The sequence below is a fragment of the Adiantum capillus-veneris genome, chromosome 16 (genome assembly GCF_014529385.1).
Source record: "Adiantum capillus-veneris isolate H3 chromosome 16, ASM1452938v2, whole genome shotgun sequence".
NCBI lineage: Eukaryota > Viridiplantae > Streptophyta > Polypodiopsida > Polypodiales > Pteridaceae > Adiantum > Adiantum capillus-veneris.
In genome coordinates, this window is record NC_140946.1 from 96,710,261 (window position 1) to 96,733,429 (window position 23,169).

A 23,169-nucleotide genomic window follows, 5' to 3' on the forward strand; every position below is an offset into this window, starting at 1 on the left:
GAGATCAAAAATGAAATCCATAGCAATACTTTCCTAGGGGCGGCTGGGAATGGGTAAAGGCTGTAACAATCCCCGTGCTTTATGCATGTCAAACTTGACCTAACATACCAAGCAATTGCGTACAAAATCGTCCACGTCCTTCTTGAGTCTGGGCCAAAAGAAATCTCTCCACACCTTTCAAGGTGGTATCAATGCCGCGGTGACCCGTAAATGGTGGATAGTGGCATTCGGTTAGAACCTTTTCCCTCAACGGTTGTGTAGCTCACAAGATCGTTTTCTTCATCAAGTAACCATCCCGAATGGAATATCCCCCTACTACCTCCCCATTCTGTATTCGATCGAATACATCTGCAAAATCTGGATCTATGACATACTGATCGACCATGTCCTCGAAGCTTCTATGACGTATCGTGGAAATAGCCAAGACCAACGGCTTCCGGGACAAAGTATCTGCCACCAAGTTCTTCTGTCCCTGCACATGGACAATATGGAAGTGAAACTGTGACAAGATGTTCGCCCACCGCATCTGCTTTTCCGATAGCTACTTGTATGAAGGCCAAAGCCCTAGAAGCATCTTGGAATTCAAAAAAAGTGTCAAACTTAATTGACTGTCCACCTTCTTCCAATTCTTGAACTTTCTTGCTTTTATCTTCGAGGAAGTCATACTGATTGGCTTTATAGAAATGCTTCTTCTTTGCGTAAAATCTGTGATCGTTGGAGTCCGAACTATCTGAAGATGAGTCCTCTGTAGAACTGTCAGAAACTAGGCGAAACTCAGGCTTCTTTGCCTTTTTCTTGCCCTTTCCGAAGCTTTGCTTTTTGCTTCGCTTTTTCCCTTTCCTGTTTTCTTCGCTCGAGTCAGAAGAGCTAGAAGAATTGTCAGAAGAAGAAGAAGAACTGGATACTCCTTCAAATCGCACATGCTTCCAATGCTTTCTTGCTGAGGCAAAAGTAGGTTGATGACCCAAATAACCCGGGAAGTCAGTTTCTTTCTTCTGCTTTTTGTCGTGCTTTTTTGGCTTTGTTGTTCGCGTCAAAAAGCTGAATAATCCGTGTATCAACCACCTCTTCTAATTCTTGCTCTGTAAACATCCTCGGAGTAGGAGGTTTCTTGAGTGCCGGTTTGAGGGGTGGCTCTGTGGCCTTCTGCCACTGGGTGTGCACCGCGTCAAAGGATGTCTGATTGCAAATTTTGGATCCTTCGCAAGGTTGATCATCATCTTTGTCGCGTCGTCAATTGTCGACGTTCCATCTCTTCAATCTCTGCCTAAGTATGCCGAGGCGGGCCGTACTCTTCGTGAGAATCTTCTTCGTGATCTCTTCCCGCAACCCTAGATGCAAAGGAAGTCGATTGTTCGTTGTTGGAATCCATAAGTGCCGCAGAAAAAGGATCGGATTTCCCGGTAGAAGAGAAATCGGCCGCGCTCTGATACCACTGTAACAAACTTCGACGCTCCAAGTAAAGATTCTACCACGAGACAGCAGAGATTCACTTCAAAAGAGTTCACAGTTCACAATAGATTCGACACGGCCTGACGGAGTTCTGTGCTTAGAGATATTGGCCCCAAAGACTGGCACCTCTTTCGGTATTTCTTTTTGTATTAATCTGTGTTCAAAGTACAAGAGTGGGAGGGTTCTCACTCTCAGACTTAGCGTCCAGATGCTCTGAAATGTGAGGGCCCTGCCCACTAATTTATAGGTTTACAAGGGATGCCCAAAAAACAGAGCCCCAAAAGCTTCTCACTCAAAAGATTTTAAAATAAAGCAATTGACTCGAAAACTGCTAAAATCAGTCTGCGTAGCTTTTCAGTAGCGCAAAAACGTACACTTTGCCACGTCAGCAGGTCAGTCGCTTTTTGGGCCGCAAATCACTGAAGTCCGTACGGTATGCCATGTCAGCATGTTAGCGGTTTTTCCGGGACTGTCTCTGCCGGCCTGTTGTGAATGTTCGGGCATGCTACGTCACCGGTTTGTGACACAAGCACAAGGCAAGACTAGTTGCCAACGGCTTCTCTCAGAAACCTTGAGTGGACTATGACGAGACCTCTGCATTGACTGCAAGGATGACAACCATTCGGATAGTTTTTGCCCTTGCCACCTTTTTTGGGTGGCCGGTTTTTCAAATGGATGTTGTTTCGGCATTCCTCAATGGTGATTTAGAGGAGGAGGTGTATGTGGAACAACGTCCAGTGTTTGAGGATCTAGACTTCGTAGACATGGATTGTAGGTTGCTAAGGGCTCTCTATGGCCTGAAGCAAGCCCCTCGAGCGTGGTACCGGAAGATAGACTTCTTCTTCCTACGACACTCCTTTCGACGATCTTCTGCAAACCCAGATTTATACATTTATCGTGAGGGAGGATTGGTGACACTTGTTATCCTCTGTGGACAATCTTGTGAGTATAGGTAGCCATGTTGAGCACATCTGCAATACTATGGAGCCTTGGCTAAGGAGTTTGAGATGACAGATCTTGGCTTGCTTCACTACTTTCTTGGATTGGAGATATGGCAGACAACGGGGGGGCATCTTTCTCTCCCATGAGCGCTACACACATGAATTGTTGGAAGCATTTGGTATGACTGAGTGCAAACCTATCTCGACCCTTATGGATCCCAATCAGAAGTTGTCACAATATGATCTCCTAGATGTAGCAGATGCTACAAAGTATCGGAAACTGGTTGGTTCTCTCATTTGGGTTCTCAACACCCGGTTTGATGTCAGTTTCCTGCAGTTCTTTCATGCAAAAACCCGCCAAGTCACATTTGGAGCACACTCTTCGGACACTGCGGTATTTAAAGACGACCAAATAATTAGGCATTCACTATGCGGCTCCAGGTACAGACTCCCATATTATTCTCCGAGGATGGAGTGATTCGGATTGCAGTGGAGATCCAGATGGACGACGGTTGACTACAAGTTACACCTTTTCTTTCGGCTCAGGAGTAGTTTCATGGAGCAACAAGAAACAACCTACAATTGCCTTATCTTCCACAAAGGCAAAGTACCGAGCTGTTTGCAGTGCTACATGTGAGTCAATGTGGATTCAGAGGCTACTTTTGGAGATGGGATTTCCCCAGCAAACGACCATCATGTACTGTGACAACCAAAGTTGTATAGCCATTGCGAGGAATCCGGTGTTCCATGCCCGGACCAAGCATACAGAGATACAATACCATTTTGTTCGTGAGAAGACCAAGGATGGCTCTATCCGACTAGAGTACATCCCAACTTTGGATAAGCGTGTTAATATCTTCACCCAACCTCTTCCACATGTGACCTTATCCTCTCATGCTAGCTCCCTTGGACTTGTTTTTCATCTAGGAGCTGGGAAAGTGTGTTAGAGTTTGGATTCTTGTCCGGATGTTGGCTCCAGTATCTCCCAAGAGCAGATTAGGGAGTGGGGGTTGTTTTATGGTTGTGCCGGGCCGTATCTGAGATAGATGTACCTTTCGCGGCGCTGCACTCCACGGTGTTGCTCACTCGGTTGGTTGGCACGAGGCGGGATCCTCGTTCCTAGGGTTGGCCATGGTCAGAGTCTCGAGTTCTCTGTAGTTTTGCTACTAAATATGTGTGGCTGGTCACTTCAGTGAGTTGACATATTTATTAAATTTTTCCAGTTTGTAGGGTCGTGGGTTTTTTTGCGAGGTTGGTAGGGCAGTTTACCAATTACCCCTATATAGGCCGCGCACCCACCCCTCCCTCCTTTGGCATACGGTGAGTACTGCAGTAGCCAGTTTTTTGGGCATCACAATCACACTTTCTCTCTCTAGCGTTTTCATATTGAAGCGTTATGTGTGCGCGCACGTTTCCTCGCTCTAGCGGTTTCTAGCACCATCGATCTCTCCCTCTCAACGTTTTGCCCTGCGACTCTTCTCTCTGCTAGCGCTTCCTTTCCCCTCTGCATTGAGCCGCTACACGTGTGGTTACATGCGTGCTTGGCTACCCGTGCTCGTGTGGGCGGTACGCAATAGGAGTTAAGACTACGAGGAGATTTCTTTCAATCTCTCTTGACTTTGGTCGATATCAAAATTGTCTTATGCTGATCTCGTTATCCGCACCCAGACAAAGGTTCTCAAGGCTCAAGAGTCACACTCTAAGCATGCTAACAAGCATCGTTAGAATGTCTCTTTCAAGGAGGGTGACTTGGTGTATTTGATGGTAACGAAGTGACCTCATAAGGAGTACAACCAATTGTACTAGAGTATATATCATCCAAAGTTTCTTCCTTTGGAATGTTCAAGATAATCAATAGCAAATTCAATAAAAGTAGAAAGCTTAAAAGCCCACTTATTGTTTGACTTAGTAACACACTATTTTGATGTTTTGACCTGTAGCGCTTCTAGGACTTTTGCTTTAGCTTGAAAAATGCTAGCCTTTATTATGACTGAGTATGCCCATCACCTCTGGAGGGTGATAGAAACTCAGGTCATTGGTTTTATAGAGTATGTTCAAAGCATGAATGACCTCTATACAAACTTGCATCTACTCTTCGGCATTGTCAATGTGAGTAGGGATGTCATATCGAAGCTATGCATGATAAAGGTGATAATTTTATTCTTCCTGTTTGGACAAGCAGCGAAGTTGAAACTGGCCCGTAGGGCGGTAGACTTTAGCTTTCACCCGATCATTACTTTAACTTTACTATACAAAGGAACTTCACGAATAAACTTGTGACTGGGAATTACACTTCAAATAAACCACGGCTTGGCAGCTAAAGTGCTCCCAAGCAAACAACGACACCCTATTGGCCCCAAAGACTCGCGCCCCTTTCGGTATTTCTTTATTCTTATTACACTTGAGAAAAACTTGTAAACTTCTACAAGCTGTCCCACTTTTATCAGGCCGAAGTTCCCCTACTCTAACCCGATTCAATAGCATAACCACGGTAGAAGTCTCCACGAACAAAATCCTCAGTAAATAGTGACTTTCCATGCACTTTCGAGCACTTTACAAAAACCTGGCGAGAAATTACAGCACACTGAAATCTCTGTTTTTGGCCTCCAATTTGCACCAAAACACCTGTTCGGTGAGTCTGCCTTGATCTCCGCAATCATGACAGAAACTCGGTACGCTGAACTTTGTGTTGATGTATGCTGATGTGTGTGTGCGTGTGTAAGTGCAGCAGAATGAATGTGCTCAAGGTTCCTTTTGTTCTTAGGGAAGGGAGAGCCTTCCGTTCTTAATTAGAGAGTGCAATGATCACAATCAAGTGAGTGGACATTGTGCGTGAAAGTGTATGAGACTGAGAGATAGAGAGAGAAGAGAAATACGACACCAGAGACGTTGTAAAACCCTCCTCTGAAGGCCCCACTCTCGTTCGTGAGAGTGGTCTACTATTGATCGCACAAACCGGTACAAAGTGGATGCATGTGACTGATGCAAGCCTAGGCTAGGTCGATGTCGACGACGGGATGACGAGACCGATTCAATGGCCGAAAACGGGTGCACTCGTTCTGCTGTCCAAAAACGCCAGGGGCTGAAATCTGCTGCTGCTGGAAAACGCTGTTTTGCTGCTCATAAAAATGCTGATTTGCAGCCTTGAAGTTCTCCAAAAAAAACACTGATCTGGCTGTTTCGGAATGGCTGAATTCTTTATGCTTTATTTGCTGATTTGCTGCTACTGTGGCGGTGCTGAAACGCTAGGGAACAGGCGCTAATTGCTTGCTGAAAAACGCCAGCAAAGGGGGGAAAACTTGTGGCGATGGAGCCTTGCTGAAAACGCTAAGGTGATGGTGCTGATGGCGATGAGCATCTGCTGAAAAACGCATAGGTACCGTGATTTTGGCGATGAGACTTCTGATGAAAAACGCTAGGTGCTGAGGAATTTTGGCTTGGAGGGAAAACGCCACCAAGGGGGGGGATCTTGTTGAGAGAGAGAGGGCGGCCTGTGTTCTCCTTGGTCTTCTGCCAATTGGTGCTAGCCTAGGTTTACTTATATACAAACTTACTCAATTTGCCCTACCTACTTTCCAACAAAAGTCACTTAAATTAATAAGTGAAAAATGTCAAAATTAGGAAAAATAGGTTAAATGCACTGGAAAATTCCCCTGAAGGATTATGATGGATTTTGATGGGAATGCTTATGATCATGCTGTGTGCAACAAGAGGATATGCATCTACGCTAAGTGTCTGGACATGCACGGTCTGCGAACAGACTCACAAAAGTGTCAGATCACTTCCTATTCAAGACTGACTTGACTGAACTGAACCCTGGTCATGCTGTAGCTTGTCCACGAACACATAGGGTTGGATGTGTCACGCGACATCCCCTCCTTTTCAAAGTGAGGTACTGGTACCGAACTGTATGGCGTCGAGGGAGATCGCCAATAGCATCCGGAATCTTTGAAGGGACTCTTCGCTGGCCCACTCTGATGTGTGGGTCGTGCGGTACTTGAACTTCATAAAGTTCTGCAACGCTTGCTTCTTTGGGCCGCGTCGAAAGCGACTCAAAGTCTTTTGGGATTCCTTCGATGCTTCAACTTCGTCTAGGGTCATGCTTCTTTCTTCTTCAAGAATCTCCATGGCTGAAAATTCCTGAAACCACTTTCAACACAAAACCCTATTCCATGTAAAGTGACTGGAAAAAATTTTGTCTTCTCAAAAGACTGTGCATGCAATGTAGATGAACAAAGAAACGGAGTACCAAACCGTTCACCACACACACGCAAACAATGAGATCGAATCTTGTCATTCTGATCCAAATCAATCAACTTTGGCAATTCACAACGGAAATGCCCATGCTTGGTGCTCATACTTTCTTGTGCTCGTTCTACGAATGTATCATGCCAAGGAAGAGACATGGAATATGACTTCCTGACATACATACTTTTCAGCTTTTCATGAACAATCCGCATACATTCGTGCTCATTCATGAGTGAAACGTGCTCAACGTACAATGTTCTGCTTTGAAGAAGAAGAGACTGAGAGAGTCTCTTTCTCCCGTTCAATCTTCGCCTGCACATTAGCAATAAGAGATGGAGAATGAACAATTTGCTCTCCACGAATGACAATGGGAGAGTCACTTTTGGCATTGAAAGTGAACGTATTTTCTACCCAATCAATGAGAGGGTTATGCTCACGAAACCATCGAATGTCCAAAATCATATCACATCCCGAGAGAGGAGAGACAAAAAATTTTCTGCGGAAAGCAGCTTGTTAAAATGTAAACAACATATCAAGGCACTCTTTCGTGATGAGAGAGTCCATACTGGGAGCGAAGCTAGAGACCTCGAGAGGAGATTTCTGACTAACCTCTAGGCAGGGTTGTCCACGTTTGACGTACGGGACGTTCCGTACGTTCCGTATGACCCGTACATGACCCGGCCAGTTTTTTTTTTTTTTTTTTCCCTTGCGGGGGCGATTTGTGGTGTGGGATTGTTTTGCATCTCGACTGCATTTGACCAAGAGCCCAATGGCTGCATTGGCTCAAACAATCATGACGTATGTGCGGCGAGGCTCGGGTAGCGTATCTACTATGGCCGCCACCACTTTGGAGATCACGATTCTTCTTTCTGCAGATATTACCGTTTCCAATGTCCATGGACAAATCTTTCATGTTCTAACTTGTAAGGCTTAAGTTACAAGTATTTAGTACTAAGTACTAAGGTCTATCATCTATGTCATGACCCATATGATCTATCATGTTCTAACTTCTGAAATTGAAAACTTCGTGGTTTAGTCTCTCTTGTAGTGTGTAAGACGCATGATTTTTTTTTTTGCATCGTACGTTACGTCACTGTATGTTAATTTTTTTTAGTTCGATTAGTACCGCACGTCTTCGTACGTGTACCCGTCGTACGTGACCGTACATGTCATCCCTGCCTCTAGGCGGGCTCTCTCAACAAGAGAGGGATTGATCACATCATGCATATTGCCTGGTTCAGACAATATGACAAAACGTTGCCCCGTCATATGACCATAACATTTAATGAGAGACTCATCAATGGGAGGGTTAGGAGAAACTTGGGACACACTCGTGTTGTCATTGATTGCATTGCCAGAGAAAGTGGGTTCTGTGGATTCTTTAGATTCATTAGAGTCAATCTTAGGAGATGTTCTTTTTATGTGACCCTTAATGTGACAATGAAAACAACGACCTTCCTTAGAATAAGTGCTTTGCTCTTCCGACGTGATGTATCCTCCTAAAATTCCTTGTGCTACCTTTTCATATGGAGTAAGCTTAGGTTTAGCAATTGTGTTAGCCTTACCCTTAAGTTGATTGTGAGAGTTCTTTTCTGAGAGACTGCTGGAAGATTGGTTAGAAGAGTTACCGTTCTTACCATTCTTATCGTTCTTACCGTTCTGAGAAGTCTGGGAGGTACTTGTGGAAGTTTTGTTCTCCTTAGGCTTCCCTTGTTGTGCTTCATCTCCTGTGCGAGAGCAATCGCTACCGCTTTGTTGAGATCGATTGGATCGAGCACCTCGACATCGTACTTGATATACTCGTCCAGTCCATAAAGGAATGCCTTCATGCGCTCCTCATCCGATTTGCGTAATTGAGTGCCGAGCTGCAAAACACGATTAGAGAAAGACATAACCGGCATACCATTTTGCTTGAGAGCGCGCCAATGGTCCTTCAATCGTGCAAGGTACTGAGGTGGCATAAACTACGCCTTGAGCTTGTCTTGGAAATCAACCCAATTGAAGGAAAGGGGCGTGAATTCGTCGGCTTCCTTTAGGTGCGCGGCTAATTGTGCCTCTTGCCATGCGTGATACCAATTGATGGAATCACCGGCAAGGTACATAGTTGCCGTCAAAACCTTGCTATTCTCTGTCTTCTTAGTTGTCGCAAAATAAGCATTAAATTGATGCAACCAAGAATGAATAACCGTAGCATCCATCTTACCATCATACTTATTGAAAGTCAACTTCTCTGTGACTGGGTTGTTGGAGTCCGAATCGCTGCTTGCGCCATTGGAGGAGCTACCAATATCTTTGGCTGGTTCGGACTTCGAGGCAAGAACTCGTCAAACCAATTCTTGAGTGCGGAGGTCTCTTTGGACCTCCCGATCGGCCTCTAAGGCCGCTCGTCTTGCTTCGGCTTCCTCCTTTCTTTGTGCTTTTCTTTCTTTTCGTGCATCGCGCTCGCGTTCCGAAGGAATGCGAGTCGCTTCTTGTTGTGCTAGCACAACGTGATTCGCTTCTTGTTGTGCCAGCGCAACGCGAGTCGCTTCTTGTTGTTGTGCCAACGCAACTCGATTCGCTTCTTTTTGTTGTGCCATCATGTCAAACATCGACTTGACCATCACCTCCATAGGATTTGGTACAACTCGTGGCGTAGATGGACAAGGGAGAGTCGGAAAAACCTCCTGGTGGGAAAAATTCTTTGTCGCCTCTCTCATGCTCATCACCTGTATGTGAAGTATCCATTCTGCTTCGGGTGATGACCATGCACTATGATCTTTGGTTCTTAAGTTCACGAGGAACTTGGGTTCTTGCGGGTCTTGGGTTCTTGGGTTCTTGAGGGTCTTAAGGTCTTGAGGTTCTTGAGGGTCTTCTTTTGCGTGCAATCTGTGTTTGAGAATGATCTTCTCTTCACTCGAGTTTTACTCTTTTCTGCGGGCGTTGGCGGCCTTGCGCTCACACCAAGGTTTCTTTTTCCCACCTCACGTCGATTGGCCGGTGGCAAAGTGCACGGTCCGCTCTCAATGAGTGAAAAGAGGCACAAGGGGAGGTTGGACAAGCCCTTCTTTCGTGGGATTCCTGTCGCTCTTCAAAAACACGATTAGGAATCGACACGCCCAAGTGAACTTGGGTTCGTACGACCGCAACAAGCAAAAAAAGTTCTTGTGATTCTTGTGGTTCTTTCCTGTAAGGTGCAGCGGAATATGTCGTTCTTTCTCAAGATGAGTGTTCCATATGTTGGGGTATAGGCGCCTGTGCCTTGCCCGGCCGCCCAGAGTCTGGGCGTCCACTGACTTGTATACCTTATACATAGCATAAGTGTATAGGGGGCTGCTCACTCTTTGAGTCTCCCCACCCACATCGTGTTGTGTGTCTCCTTCTCTCTCTCACTCTTCGTCTGTGGTGCTCCCCGATCCCCTTCAATTGGTATCAGAGCTATGGTAACCGCGGAGAGCACGACGGCTTTGAGAGCTTCGAGGCGATAGCTCGCTCGCTCTCGACGGTAGAGAGATTAAGAAAGCTTGGAAGCTTTGTGAGAATACAATGGGAGCTTGTGAGCTCAGTTGAGAGTGATGTATGCTTTTGTGAAAGCTCAGAAAGGAGTGTGGAAGATTGTGTGTAAGTGAAGGTGCTGCCCTAAAACTGTGTGTGCAGCAGCACTGTTTTCAGATTCGTTTTTCTCCTTGTAGAATGTAGATCTAAGAATTCTGTCTGTGATGCCCATCCGTTTCGACGTGGTCTACAACTTTGCAGAAGAAACTTTTTGCAAATTCCTCACCGTTTTGCTAATATTCAGCTCAGACTGACTGTATACAGAAATTTCAGATTTTCTGTTGTCGCATTGTGTGCGAGTTTGATGCACTTTTGGAAGCACGGGAGATGCTTGAAGTTGAGTGCATAAATTCTGAGCTGAAGATGCAATTGCAGCTTGTGTTAAGCTTGTGGTTTGAGGGTTTTTTGGTAGACTTGGGCAACGAAGTACGGAGGCGTTTACACACCATCGAGGCGGTCTCTTGAGAGACGCAGTTTTTTGGAGCACACAGGTGGAGCTTCTTTCACTGGTTTTCACAGGATACTTTGGCAGTGATTTTGTGCTTGGATTCATGGTCTTTGCGGATGGTTTGCATATGGTTATGGCGCATGGTTGATGCCCATTATACATGCATTTTGGCGAGCACTTTCAAGTGCCGGTAAGCTCTCTTGAGAGCATTGTTTTCGCATTGATCAAGTTTCCGGATTGCAAATCTTTTGGCGCTTGCTTATGCGCGGTCACTCCGTTGATGTACGTTGAGTGCGGATGCCATTGTATGTGAAAATGTGGAGCCATTTTGGCATTTCTACTCATTGGCATTGAGTAGTGTTATGGTTTATGGTAGAGATTGTACTTGAGTTTTTTGCTCAGTTTTCAGGGGAAATTCTGTCGGATTTTTCCCAGATTCTCGCCATAGTTTGTGATCGAGTGTTTACTCTCGCTTTGACAGGTTTTGTCAGTTTGGACACAGTTTTGTGTTTTTTGTATCCACTCTCGCAAGAGTGAGGAGTTGTGTATCTTTCTTTGCTTGAGACAGTGGTTTGCTCTCAGGTGGAAGAGTCTTGTGATCTCGAGCATTGTTTGCCATAGTTTTGCAGAGCTTATGCATGTATGTTGAGTGTAGTTTGATGCGCATTGATTGCTCATTGTATTGAGCTTGCAGGACAATGGTTATTTTGTGTTGATAGCCATTGTGCGTCGAAACTCTGGCGAAATTTTCCCAGGAGTTTTATGCGCATCATTTATGCGATCTAGGTAGAGATTGCGGGTTGCACTCAGCATTTGCGTGCGGTGTTCTCTGCAGGTGGGAGATTTGTACGTGTGTATGCATCGATACCGCACAGTGTGGGCTTGGTGATTAGCTCACAGATTGCAGTGTGATACTAGAGCAAGTGAGGCTTGTATTGACATTGCGGGAGCTCTATTTTGGAGTGTGTCTCAAAGGTTTTACATTGTGTTTCTGGCCATATTTGTAGACAGTTTCTAGGTGTTGTTGGTGAGGTGGTTTTTCTTTCTACTTTGTTACATTGTGCTCATGGCAGAGACAGGTGATCGATCAGATTGTGACCTCTCACAGATGCGCGTGTTTGATGGCTCAGACTTTGCGGCATGGAGAGAGTGTATGCTTGATGCATTGACACAACGAGGGTTGCATCGACCATTGAGTGGTGATACAGGTAGACCTTCAAACATGTGTGACGATCAGTGGCAGGAGCTAGAGGAGATGGCACTATCTACACTCTCTTTGCACCTTGCGGAATCTGTATATGCTCTTGTTATGTATGAGACTACTTCGAGAGCACTTTGGCGCAGATTACATGATATGTATGATAGATCTGAGTCATCACAGACTCGTGTCAGACATGTACATTCACGAGCACGCCGACATGTGACATGTTGGTATTGTGGTCATTCTGGACACGTTAGACGACGCTGTTTTCGTCGTATGCGACATCGTAGGAGACATTGCAGTCTCAGAGATGTATGTAGTGATGCCATTGACTCAGTTGCTTTGACAGTTGAGGCACATGTAGTGTCGGAGTATACTAGTGATAGGGATGTCACTTTTACCTCGAGCTATGCACGAGATGCTATACATGTGGATAGTGCACTCCCTTCGCAGTGTTTGCTAGACGCAGATGCTATGTTTCATGTCACGCCGCATCGTGAATGGTTTTGTAGCTATTCTAGCGGGATGCTTGGCAGTGTACGTTTGACCGATGGATCGGTGCATGCGATAGCAGGTGCAGGAGATGTGAGACTGTCATTACCGAGTGGTGCATCTTACTTGTTACGACATGTGCGCTATGTACCAGATTTGACAGTGAGTTTGATCTCGATTGGTCAGCTTAGAGATTGTGGGTGTCAGATTTCGCTACGAGAGCGAGATTTTGTGATGCATTTGGGTTCGCTAGTGATTGCGAGAGGTGCCAGGAGTGGTACAGGTTACCCATTGCATGTGGATCACGGGAGAGACGGTGTTGTCTCTGTGATCATGCAGCCACATAGATAGCGAGAGAGCAGGCGAGTCTCTTTTGCTCATGGGTTGCAGGGTGCTTTGCATGGGGTGCAGAGTAGTGAGCTCGTTGTGCACACAGTTGGGGCACGACTTGAGCAGTCACACAGAGAGGTGACAGAGTCATACATGCATGCTTTGCTAGTGACTGAGCAAAGCAGAGAGTCAGTTGTGCGAGATACTTCTATGCAGGATAGACAGGTAGAGCGGCCTTGCTCTAGTGAGTCACGACAGGAGGACGTTGTGCAAGAGTCTATGCATATGGAGTTAGAGCATGAGAGCTCTAGTGAGTCACAGCAGATTGAGTGGTCATGTTTGCAGTGGATGATTGCAGAGGAGGCTGAGATGTCAGCGATTATGTAGTCATTCCTTTCTATGCTCGACAATGAGCATGGGGATATAGTTGTGCAGGATATGTCTTCCAGCAGACACCTAGAGCAGCTGGTTTGCTCTGAGGTTGCACGACAGGTTGATGCGTCTTTTGCGGACAGTCATGAGATGCATGTGGCTGACACGCCTTGTCAGTCAGATATGCCTATTGCCAGGGATATATATGTTGATGCATGCTCCGTAGAGCTAGCAGGGCCCGCTAGCATTGCATCGGCATTCGGTGGTCTCATGTATGAGATGTTGATCTTGAGACCGGATATCGCAGCTGCAGTGGGAGCATTTGTAGTTGGGGTTGTCAGTCGTTTGTTGACTGATGATGGCATAGTGCACGAGGGAGATATGCAGGTATTGCATACATACTTGCAGTACGTGTGTGGTACGTCTGGTGGTGTATGGACTTACACGGGAGCAGGACAGCCGGATGCACACGATCACAGCCAGCCAGTGGGCATCGGTTGAGAGCGGTTTTCTCTCGCTTTTTGTAGTCTTTAGACTAGGTTCTCTTGCTTAAAGGCACAGTCGCCTTTAAGTGGGAGGTTGTTGGGGTATAGGCGCCTGTGCCTTGCCCGGCCGCCCAGAGTCGGGGCGCCCACTGACTTGTATACCTTATACATAGCATAAGTGTATAGGGGGTTGCTCACTCTTTGAGTCTCCCCACCCACATCGTGTTGTGTGTCTCCTTCTCTCTCTCACTCTTCGTCTGTGGTGCTCCCCGATCCCCTTCACCATATTTTGCTCAAGGTTCCTTTTAGTTCTTATGGAAGGGAGAACAAAAGTCACTTAAATTAATAAGTGAAAAATGTCAAAAATAGGTAAAATAGGCTAAAGGCACTGGAAAATTCCCCTAACTGATTCTAATGGGAATGCTTATGATCATGCTGTGTGCAACCAGAGGATATGCATCTACACTAAGTGACTTGGCATGCACGGTCTACGAATAGACTCACAAAAGTGCCAGATCACTTCTAATCTAGACTGATTGGACTGACAGAACCCTGTTATGCTGTAGCTTGTCCATGGACACATAGGGTTGGATGTGTCACGTGACATTTCCTTGAGTGATACAGAACACTGCCAAAGCTCTGATACCAATGTAAGGTGCAGCGGAATGAATGTTGTACTTTTCTCAAGATGAGTGCTCCAAATGTGCTCAAGGTTCCTTTTGTTCTTAGGGAAGGGAGAGCCTTCCGTTCTTAATGAGAGAGTGCAATGATCACAAACAAGTGAGTGGACACTGTGCGTGAAAGTGTATGAGACTGAGAGATAGAGAGAGAGAAGAGATATACGACACCAGAGACGTTGTAAAACCCTCCTCCGAAGGTCCCACTCTCGTTGGTGAGAGTGGTCTACTATTGATTGCACAAACCGGTACAAAGTGGATGCATGTGACTGATGCAAGTCTAGGCTAGGTCGATGTCGACGATGGGGATGACGAGACCGATTCAATGGCTGAAAACGGGTGCACTTGTTCTGCTGTCCAAAAACGCCAGGGGCTGAAATCTGCTGCTGCTGAAAAACGATGTTTTGCTGCTCATATAAACGCTGATTTGCAGCCTTGAAGTTCTCCAAAAAAAAACGCTGTTCTGGCTGTTCTGGAATGGCTGAATTCTTGATGCTTTATTTGCTGATTTGCTGCTACTGTGGTGATGCTGAAACGCTAGGGAATAGGGGCTAATCGCCTACTGAAAAACGCCAGCAAAGGGGGGAAAACTTGTGGCGATGGAGCCCTGCTGAAAACGCTAAGGTGAGGGTGCTGATGGCGATAAGTATCTGCTGAAAAACGCTAGGTACTGTGATCTTGGCGATGAGACTTCTGATGAAAAACTCTAGGTGCTGAGGAATCTGGCTTGGAGGGAAAACGCCGCTAAGGGGGGGGGGGGGGGATCTTGCTGAGAGAGAGAGGGGGAACCTGCGGCCTGTGTTCTCCTTGCTCTTCTGCCAATTAGTGCTAGCCTAGGTTTGCTATATACAAACTTACTCAATTTGCCCTACCTACTTTCCAACAAAAGTCACTTAAATTAATAAGTGAAAAATGTCAAAAATAGGAAAAATAGGTTAAATGCACTGGAAAATTTCCCTGAAGGATTCCGATGGGAATGCTTATGATCATGCTGTGTGCAACCAGAGGATATGCATCCACACTAAGTGTTTGGACATGCACGGTCTGCGAATAGACCCACAAAAGTGCCAGATCACTTCCTATTCTAGACTGACTTGACTGAACTGAACCCTGGTCATGCTGTAGCTTGTCCACGGACACATAGGGTTGGATGTGTCACGTGACAGCGTGTTGTGTTTGGGAGCATATATTAGTACCTAGTTCTACACCCATTATTGGGCACTGATGACGTTAGTGGGGATGTCGTGGTATTTAGTCAATACTATGCATGATGGAGCTGATGGTTATATTGTCTTGTGGGTGACTACCATGGGTCTATACCTTGCACTTTTCTTTAAGGGTGAATCTGGGCTTATCTTGGATTCATCTAGGTATATTTTTTAGTCGTATAGCGGACATGCAGACTTTACATTGTGAAGTTTTCGTCCGAGTTACGACCAATTGATATTGTGCTAATTCTTTTTATCTTTTGTGGTGTGTATGCCCTATGAACTACCTCATTTTTGTGCTAATTTTTTCGTTTTAATGCTTCTTTAAGTGCCAGGCTTATGGTTGAGTCTGCCCTTGATCTCCGGAGTCATGACCGAAACTCAGTACGTTGAACTTTGTGTTGATGTATGCTCATGTGTGTGTGTGTGTGTGTGTGTGTGTGTGGTGTGTGTTGTGTTTGGGAGCATATGTTAGTACCTAGTTCTATACCCACTATTGGGCACTAATGACGTTAGTGGGGATGTCGTGGTATTTAGTCAATACTATGCATGATGGAGCTGATGGTTATATTGTCTTGTGGGTGACTACCATGGGTCTATGCCTTGCACTTCCTTAAAGGGTGAATGTGGGCTTATCCTGGATTCATCTAGGTATATATATTCCCTAGGTTCCCCAAAGCTTGTGGGACATGTATGCATCAAAACTGGCAAAAACCTAAACCTGCAAAAAATTATAGCAAGCTGTAATTCTCTGTTTTGCGCTCCGATTCGCATGCCGATCACTCTTGTGGGCAGCGCTCAAGCTCCCGCAGCTGTAGGGTCACTTGCTCTTTGAATTAGTCGAGATTCCTCGTGGGAAATCTCTCTGAATTGTCCTGTATAAGCACCCAAGGCTTAGTCTCCCCCTATCGATATCTTGTCATTTAAGTGCAAAACCCTAACCTTGCAAAAAAACCACAGCAGGCTGTAATTCCTTGTTTCGCATCATTTTGAGCGGAGCAAACACATCTACGTGTATCTCAGAAGCTCCCTCACGCAATGGGACACCTCCCCTGTAAATCGGATGAGTTTTCATGTGAGAAAAATCTCCGTTTTCGCATTCTTTCACGATAGAACTGTGCGTGCCTAAAGGGGATTAGCAATTAGCTAATCCGGTTCTTGTACAGAAGGCTCTTGCCTTGGCAAACGTGCATAAAACCCCCAAAATTGTACATCACATGATGTTCTGAGAAGCCCTACTAGTGGGGCATTACCATATGGCAAAGGGGAGAGAGAGATGCGTGAGAGCAAATCATCGCGCTGCATGAGACAAGGGAGAAGGCAAGCTTTCCATTAAAGCTGTGATCACCTGCACCCATTACTCACACACACATTGCAGTCACTTATGATCTAAAATCAGCCCCAGTCTCCATTTTGGGCGCCCCCTCTTGGGATGAGATACTTTGGACCATGTGTTGACTTGCAGGTTGCTCTCCTATTGCCATGTGTCCAGTTTGCTCCTTTTGGTTTAATTCCTAGTACCCACCAACTCATAAAATCTTCCCGCGGGGCCTAAATGACTTTAATTGAGCCTAGCCACTTCTTTACTAGTGGGATTCTAGTGCCGATCGGCCCAATCATCTCGTGACTGCCTGGCCTTGACTTCGGCGGGTGAAACTCTTGGCCAACGACCATTTCACACTGGCCACACAATGTCCGGGCATTTGTGATTTTAACAAGAGGTCCCAAAAATTAAATAAAAATCAAGGGAAAGAAACCGCCAAATATATATAGTGGATGTCACACTCTCGTGAGAGAAGTTGAGGTCACATATTGTCAGGTTTGGATCTTTGTACTCGTAGGTTTGTAGAAGTATTCATTTTTGGTATTTAGGTTACATTAGGACTTAAGAATTTGTTCCTTTAGAAGTTGTTGTGTGAAGTTTGATTTTTAGTTTGAGATGTCTATCTTTTTAGTTTAAAGGTGAGTACTTGTTTCAAGTTTTAGCCAAGTAAGCTGCTTCAACTTATTTTGCATATGCCTTTTCTAAAAACATTTTTGGATAGAGAGAAACTAGTCTTGCTTGGTAGGCCTTGCTAATAGTTGCTATAGAATTTCTTGGAAACATAATGTTCACTTATAATTGACTGTGTTATAGAGAGATGGATAGTTTAACAAAAAATGAGGTACGATTAAACAGACATGAAATTGAAGACATAATAACGGTCATTGAGCAATTTAAAAACTATATGCAATTTAGAAGTAGACTACCACATCAACCATTCATGAGAGGACATCAATTTAAGTAAGGCATGTGAAAGAGAGCGTAATTTTGATTTATCTCCTCATCTCTCTTTGCAATATTTTTTGCATAAGCAATCATATGTGTGGCAATATGTAACACATGTATAATCTCTTCCTTTCGATTAGGAAACCTGCAAGTTGCACAAAGCAGCCATGATCCATGACACATGAAACTCTACCTTGGTAAAACATTGAACAACTCAAGTTCCTATGGTTCAGGCGCATTTGAAGAGCTAGGGTTTTTATCATCTCGATCCCTCTTGGTCCGGTCTCTGTGTGACTCTCTTATTATTTCATAGGATTTTTAGCCATTTGCCCTACCTACTTTTTATAAATGTCATGTCAAAGTTACTTATTGATAACGACTTAAGTGAGTGTTCATATGCCTATATGCTTAAGTGACTGTATTGTGCAAGTGAGGGTATGCAACTATGACCTGCCTGATCATGCATGTCCTAGAGGCTCACAAAATTGCCAGGCTAGATCCTAAGCTAACTAAGATTGATGCTGACCTATAGCAATAGCTTGTGCATGTGGCTCAAGTGCAATGCGCATGTGACACGTCTCTATGTCTGTGCCCTCCATCACCTCCTCTAGTCTCCTTGGGTGTCTATAATGACCCATTACAATACTATGGCACCATATGTAACTCTATTTGTGATGTCTCACAGGCCACGAGTCCCTATTCAATTGCCTGCCATCATTGATGACAAGGTTGTCGCTGTATATAGCTCTCTTGCCCTCTTTGGGGATCTATAGGTCTCTTTGCAAGCACGACTCACCTATGCTTGATCTCCATTCATGTGAGGTCATCAGCAAGGAAGACTTTGATATCAAAAAAGAAAGGGCACCGTAATAATCTTTGAAGTATGGTCATTTCATTGTTTCTATGTCTTGATTTACTGGCTTATATACCATAGAGTTTGTCGTTACAGGTTTGAAATCACGCGTCTCTCAACTTGAAGCAACATGTGAGGTTCAACAAGAAGAACTAGTGCTGCTTCGTGGGGACATCCGTGTGACACGTACGCGAGTAATTCTTTGCAGCTCTTGCATCTTCATTCAGAAAACCGAACTAAGAACTCTTGATTATTTTCTCTTTTCATAGCAAAAGATGTAGTTCTTGACTAACCTCTAAGCAATATTACCTTGCCTGTTACAAGCTTAACTGTCGCATATTTCGCTTATCTGCAAAGAATATGAAAGCACATGAACAAAGTTAGTTCATATCTGACCTAAGTCAAAACTACTGTAACTCAATTGTTGATTAGGTCAAAAACTACTGAAACTCAATTGTCGAGTATCTTGTCGACTTGCAAAATAGAAGAATAAGAGCAGTTCGTAATCCATATATGAGGATCTAAGCCCTCTTAGCTGTCTGCTAGGAATTCAATTGTCCAGTTCTATATGATTGTAGACAGTGGGGTTTTTAGTAACAAAACTGCTGAAAGCGCAACTGTTGATTATTTTGTCTATGTGCAAACATATCGAAGCATAAGGGAAGTTTGAAATTGTACATGAGTGATCTAAGCCATCTCAACTGTCTTTTAGGAGCCCAATTGTCAAGTATTTTGTGATTTTGTGAAAGTGCAAAAGCACTAATCATTGTTCCCTATGTTGATCACATGCTGCTCACTTGACCAAATGAAGCAATTTTAAGGTTGATGACATTGTCTTTATTGAGATGTCAAACTTGGGACTCTTCCATTACTTGGGCATAAAGTGTAAGTAGAGTGGTGGAGGCAATGCTTTGTGTCAGATGAGTTATGTTAAAACATTGTTGCATAGATTCGGCCTTGACGATTGCAACAGTATGTAATTGGTATATCTTTTATAGTGCGTAATTGAGTGCTTTTGTACTGTAGGAACTGGAGGCAGAAAGAGATGTATTTGCAGAGGAGATTGAAAGGCTGCAAAATTTTGCAAGGAAGCTGAAAGTTGTGCAAAATCGCTTATTTTGCGAGAATAAACAGTTATGGCGGTACAAGGACAGGACTACACAACTCGAGGCAGCCACTCAAAGGCTTGAAAACTCTTCAAATGTAATTGCAAGGAAATCTCTGCCTTAGAAACTGTGGTTTGATAAAGCACGTCCATTATGGTTGCATTCATTGCTCTACCAATGAGGGCCACATATTTGATCAGAGTTAGTCTAATGGTAAAGTCTTGTGCTTCGTAGCCAGGATGTCATGAGCTCGACATTTTTATCAAAGGGACATCTACATATACTTGTTTTTTGGGTTTCCGGTGCTCATGCTCCAATAAATTTCCCTTCTTTGGCTGAACAATTTCTGGAAAAGGAGGTTGTTGTAATCCCCAAGGGCCACCTACCGCTTGCTCAAGGGTGGCCCTTGTCTATCAACCATGATACATGGCTAACGGCGGAAAGGGGAAGTCCATGCCACCTGTGTGCCCCTTTGGTATTTTGAATGGGCTGTTTATAGCTTGAAAGATAAGTTAATGTTTCTACAAATAATAAAGGGTTTAAGTAAGGGGATTTAGTGCAGGATTTACAAAAATCCCTGGAGAAAGCTAACAAAGAGATACATGAAAGCTCAAGGAGAGGAAATGAGAGTTTGATAAGAGCAAAAAGGGCAGAGAGACAGTGCCTGGATCTACAAGAGCAATTAGCTATCCTCTCAAAAATGGTGGAGAAGGAGAAGTCAGAAAAGCTTAAGTTACAGCAAATGATTCATGTCTTGCAAGAGGAAGTACAAAACGTTGAGGCTAGCCTTTCTTCCAAAGCGAAGCTCCAAACCTCATCAAATTCAGATCAGAATCAGTGTGAAGAGAACCAATCAGGCATTTTTGCAAAAACATGGGGATTTCTTCATGGTGGAACTTTCCACACTTCAAAATCAAGAGAACTGGTAAGCCTTGAATCCAAGAATTTGTTGAAGTAGCACATAGAAGTCTAAGTGAATTCCATTGAAAAAGTAGACGAATGGAGCTTCCAAGGAACTTGCATGTTCTCACGAGAAACTGAAGTTAAAGGGTATTAATTTTGCTAATTATGTCAAGTAGTAATTGAGAAAGATGTGTCTAAGCTAAAGCGTGGATATAGAATGTAAGTTGGGTTCGGCTCGTGTTAGCATCCGCTCTAGTGCAAAAATCAAGCATGCCAAAACACACTTCTTAGTCTCTGTGTTTACAGAGAGCTATCTGCATTTGCAAGTACAAAATACTGCTCACTACTTACTCAAAAGTGAGCAATAAAGAATAAAGAATTATAGGATGCATCCTATCATGCCGAGGCATTTCAAGGGCCATATTACATCCATCCATGATATCAAGAAGGAAAGATTCATCTTTTGTACTTACCTTTGCTGAGACAGAATTGTCCTTATATTCCTTCAGCATACCCTATACTCCTAACTGATCTTACAAGATGTTCAGCTGTTCTCCTGAGTCTAGTGAGAATGCTATCTGCAGATCTTGGATGAAACAGGATCAAAACCCCCTTGGTTGTTGAGGCTGCTGCTTAACGTTTCAGAAGGAGTCTTTGGCCATTTTCAGTACTAGTGTTTCCTTGAACATCTGGAAATGAGTTGGGAGATGACAAAGTAGTGTTATTTTGCAGTGTGGGACATTCTTTTTCTTGTGTCCTGGTTCTCACATAAAAAACACTTTAGTTCTTCATGTATGTCTTTAAATGAGAGCACTTGAAGTTACTTGCCCTCCTTGTTACCCTTGTGCTTAGCATAAGCTATACCCTTGCTTTTGTAGAACGCTTGTGTTCAGCTTCTCAAAATAGTTGCTGACTACATCTTTTGTATTGTATCATGTGGATACACTTTATGCACTAGTGAAGCGAAGGTTGAAGACCCGCTGTCAAACTTGTGCATCTTTCTTCTGCATAGATCTTCATTGTGTCATTTTCAATAGGACCAAAACTTATGTACACAAAGGTATCTAGCTTTTGGGTTTCTTCTGGTGAGAGTTAGTCCCATTCTTTGCGGATATCGACTTCTCAATATGGTGGGAGAAACTGCTCCACATAAGTGAGTTTTGAACTTATCCCATGTCTTGCTTGGGTTCTTTCAAAATCTTTGGGTGTCAGAGGCTGCGGAATTGAGAGATTAGGTCCTATAAATCAAATGGGATGTGAGCCATTTTGCCCGTATTTGGATTACAAGGATGATAACCATTCCATATGGAGTCGATACACTTAAATTATGTCCTCAGTACTACATGGAAGATCATTTGAGACAAATCAAGCGTGTATATCAAGTGGTTGCTCTTGCAGCAAGAGGCCAAAATATTAACACCATTGCCAGGAGACCACCTCTTCAATGCTATGATTGTGGTGGACCACATCATGTAGTTGAGTGTCCCAATAGTAGAATACAAAAGAACGCTACACCAGTGCAACAAATCAAGGGAGCACATTTGCAATATTCACTTGTAATCACTGTGGCATAGATCGTTTGATTGCTCAATGTCTCCATAATTCAAGTGCACCAAAGATTACACCATCGAACTTGATTGAGGTTATTAATGGGACATCAGGAACTACACCTGTTATACCAGTGAATGCACTCACACGGTCGATGCTCAAAAATCGAAATTATATCATCGAAGAGAGAGATGTTGCATCGGTCGCGCGACCAATGGAGAAGAAAACACAAAGGAAGAAATCACCAAAATGCGAATTTAGGCGATCATTGATGACCGCGTGTATATGAACGACCCTGAAGATGATCATTGATGACCCCGTGTATATGAACGACCCTGAAGATGATTCAGATTCAAAGAAACCATGGAAACTAACTCCCTCACCGCAAACAAATCAACGGGTGTCCTCATGGCTCCCAAGAGAGGCCGTAGGCATCAAAACCCAGAAAAGCCAAGGACAAGATGGGGACTTACCCAAACTTTGTAGAGGAGATTTAGCAAGCACTTGAGGAGTTCAATAGAGGAGAACCAAAGGGATCTAGTGTTGGAACCTAAGCAGATCAGGATTACAAACATAGTGTTTCCCACGCAAACTCAACCTCACCAGGACCACAAACCGTTAGCCATACCTAGTATCATCCAGGAAGAAAGGGAGTGTAAGACGATACACTATGCCATAAGAAGGATACCTCTCGCAAAAAGTACTTTCTTTTTGCTGTTTATCACCAATATTTATTCCCTCAGCGCCCTGAAAACTTGTGGTCAGATGCTCTCTATGCTCTACATGAGCTTGGGCTTGGAGAAAACAATCATATCATCAAAGAATTTGTTTATGTACCGCACGCGCTCTTGTAAAATCCAGTTTGTCATCTTGTTGAATGTTGAAGGAGCATTAATGAGCCCAAAGCATCACAAAAAACTCATACAATCCGAAGGACTTCCTAAACGCAGATGTGTATACATCTCTAGGAGCAACTAATCTTATCCACTCTTCAGATCTATCCTATTGAAATAAGTAGAGGCTTGCAACGTGTCAAGTATATCTTCTTTGTATCGGAAACCTAGTCTTGATGGTGGTTTTATTAAAAGCTCTATAGTCTATG

At 44.1% G+C, this 23,169-nt stretch overlaps 1 protein-coding gene across 1 annotated transcript in view; it reads left to right on the top strand.

Annotated features, from left to right (window-relative positions):
- The window catches only part of LOC147439505 (uncharacterized), a 39,997-nt gene that overhangs the window by 12,313 nt on the left and 4,515 nt on the right, over positions 1–23,169 (top strand). The window contains exons 3-5 of the mRNA XM_086485331.1: positions 18,607–18,704; positions 19,537–19,713; positions 20,179–20,541. Of these exons, the coding sequence (XP_086341457.1) occupies positions 18,607–18,704; positions 19,537–19,713; positions 20,179–20,541 (638 nt within the window). The remainder of the gene's footprint in view (positions 1–18,606; positions 18,705–19,536; positions 19,714–20,178; positions 20,542–23,169) is intronic.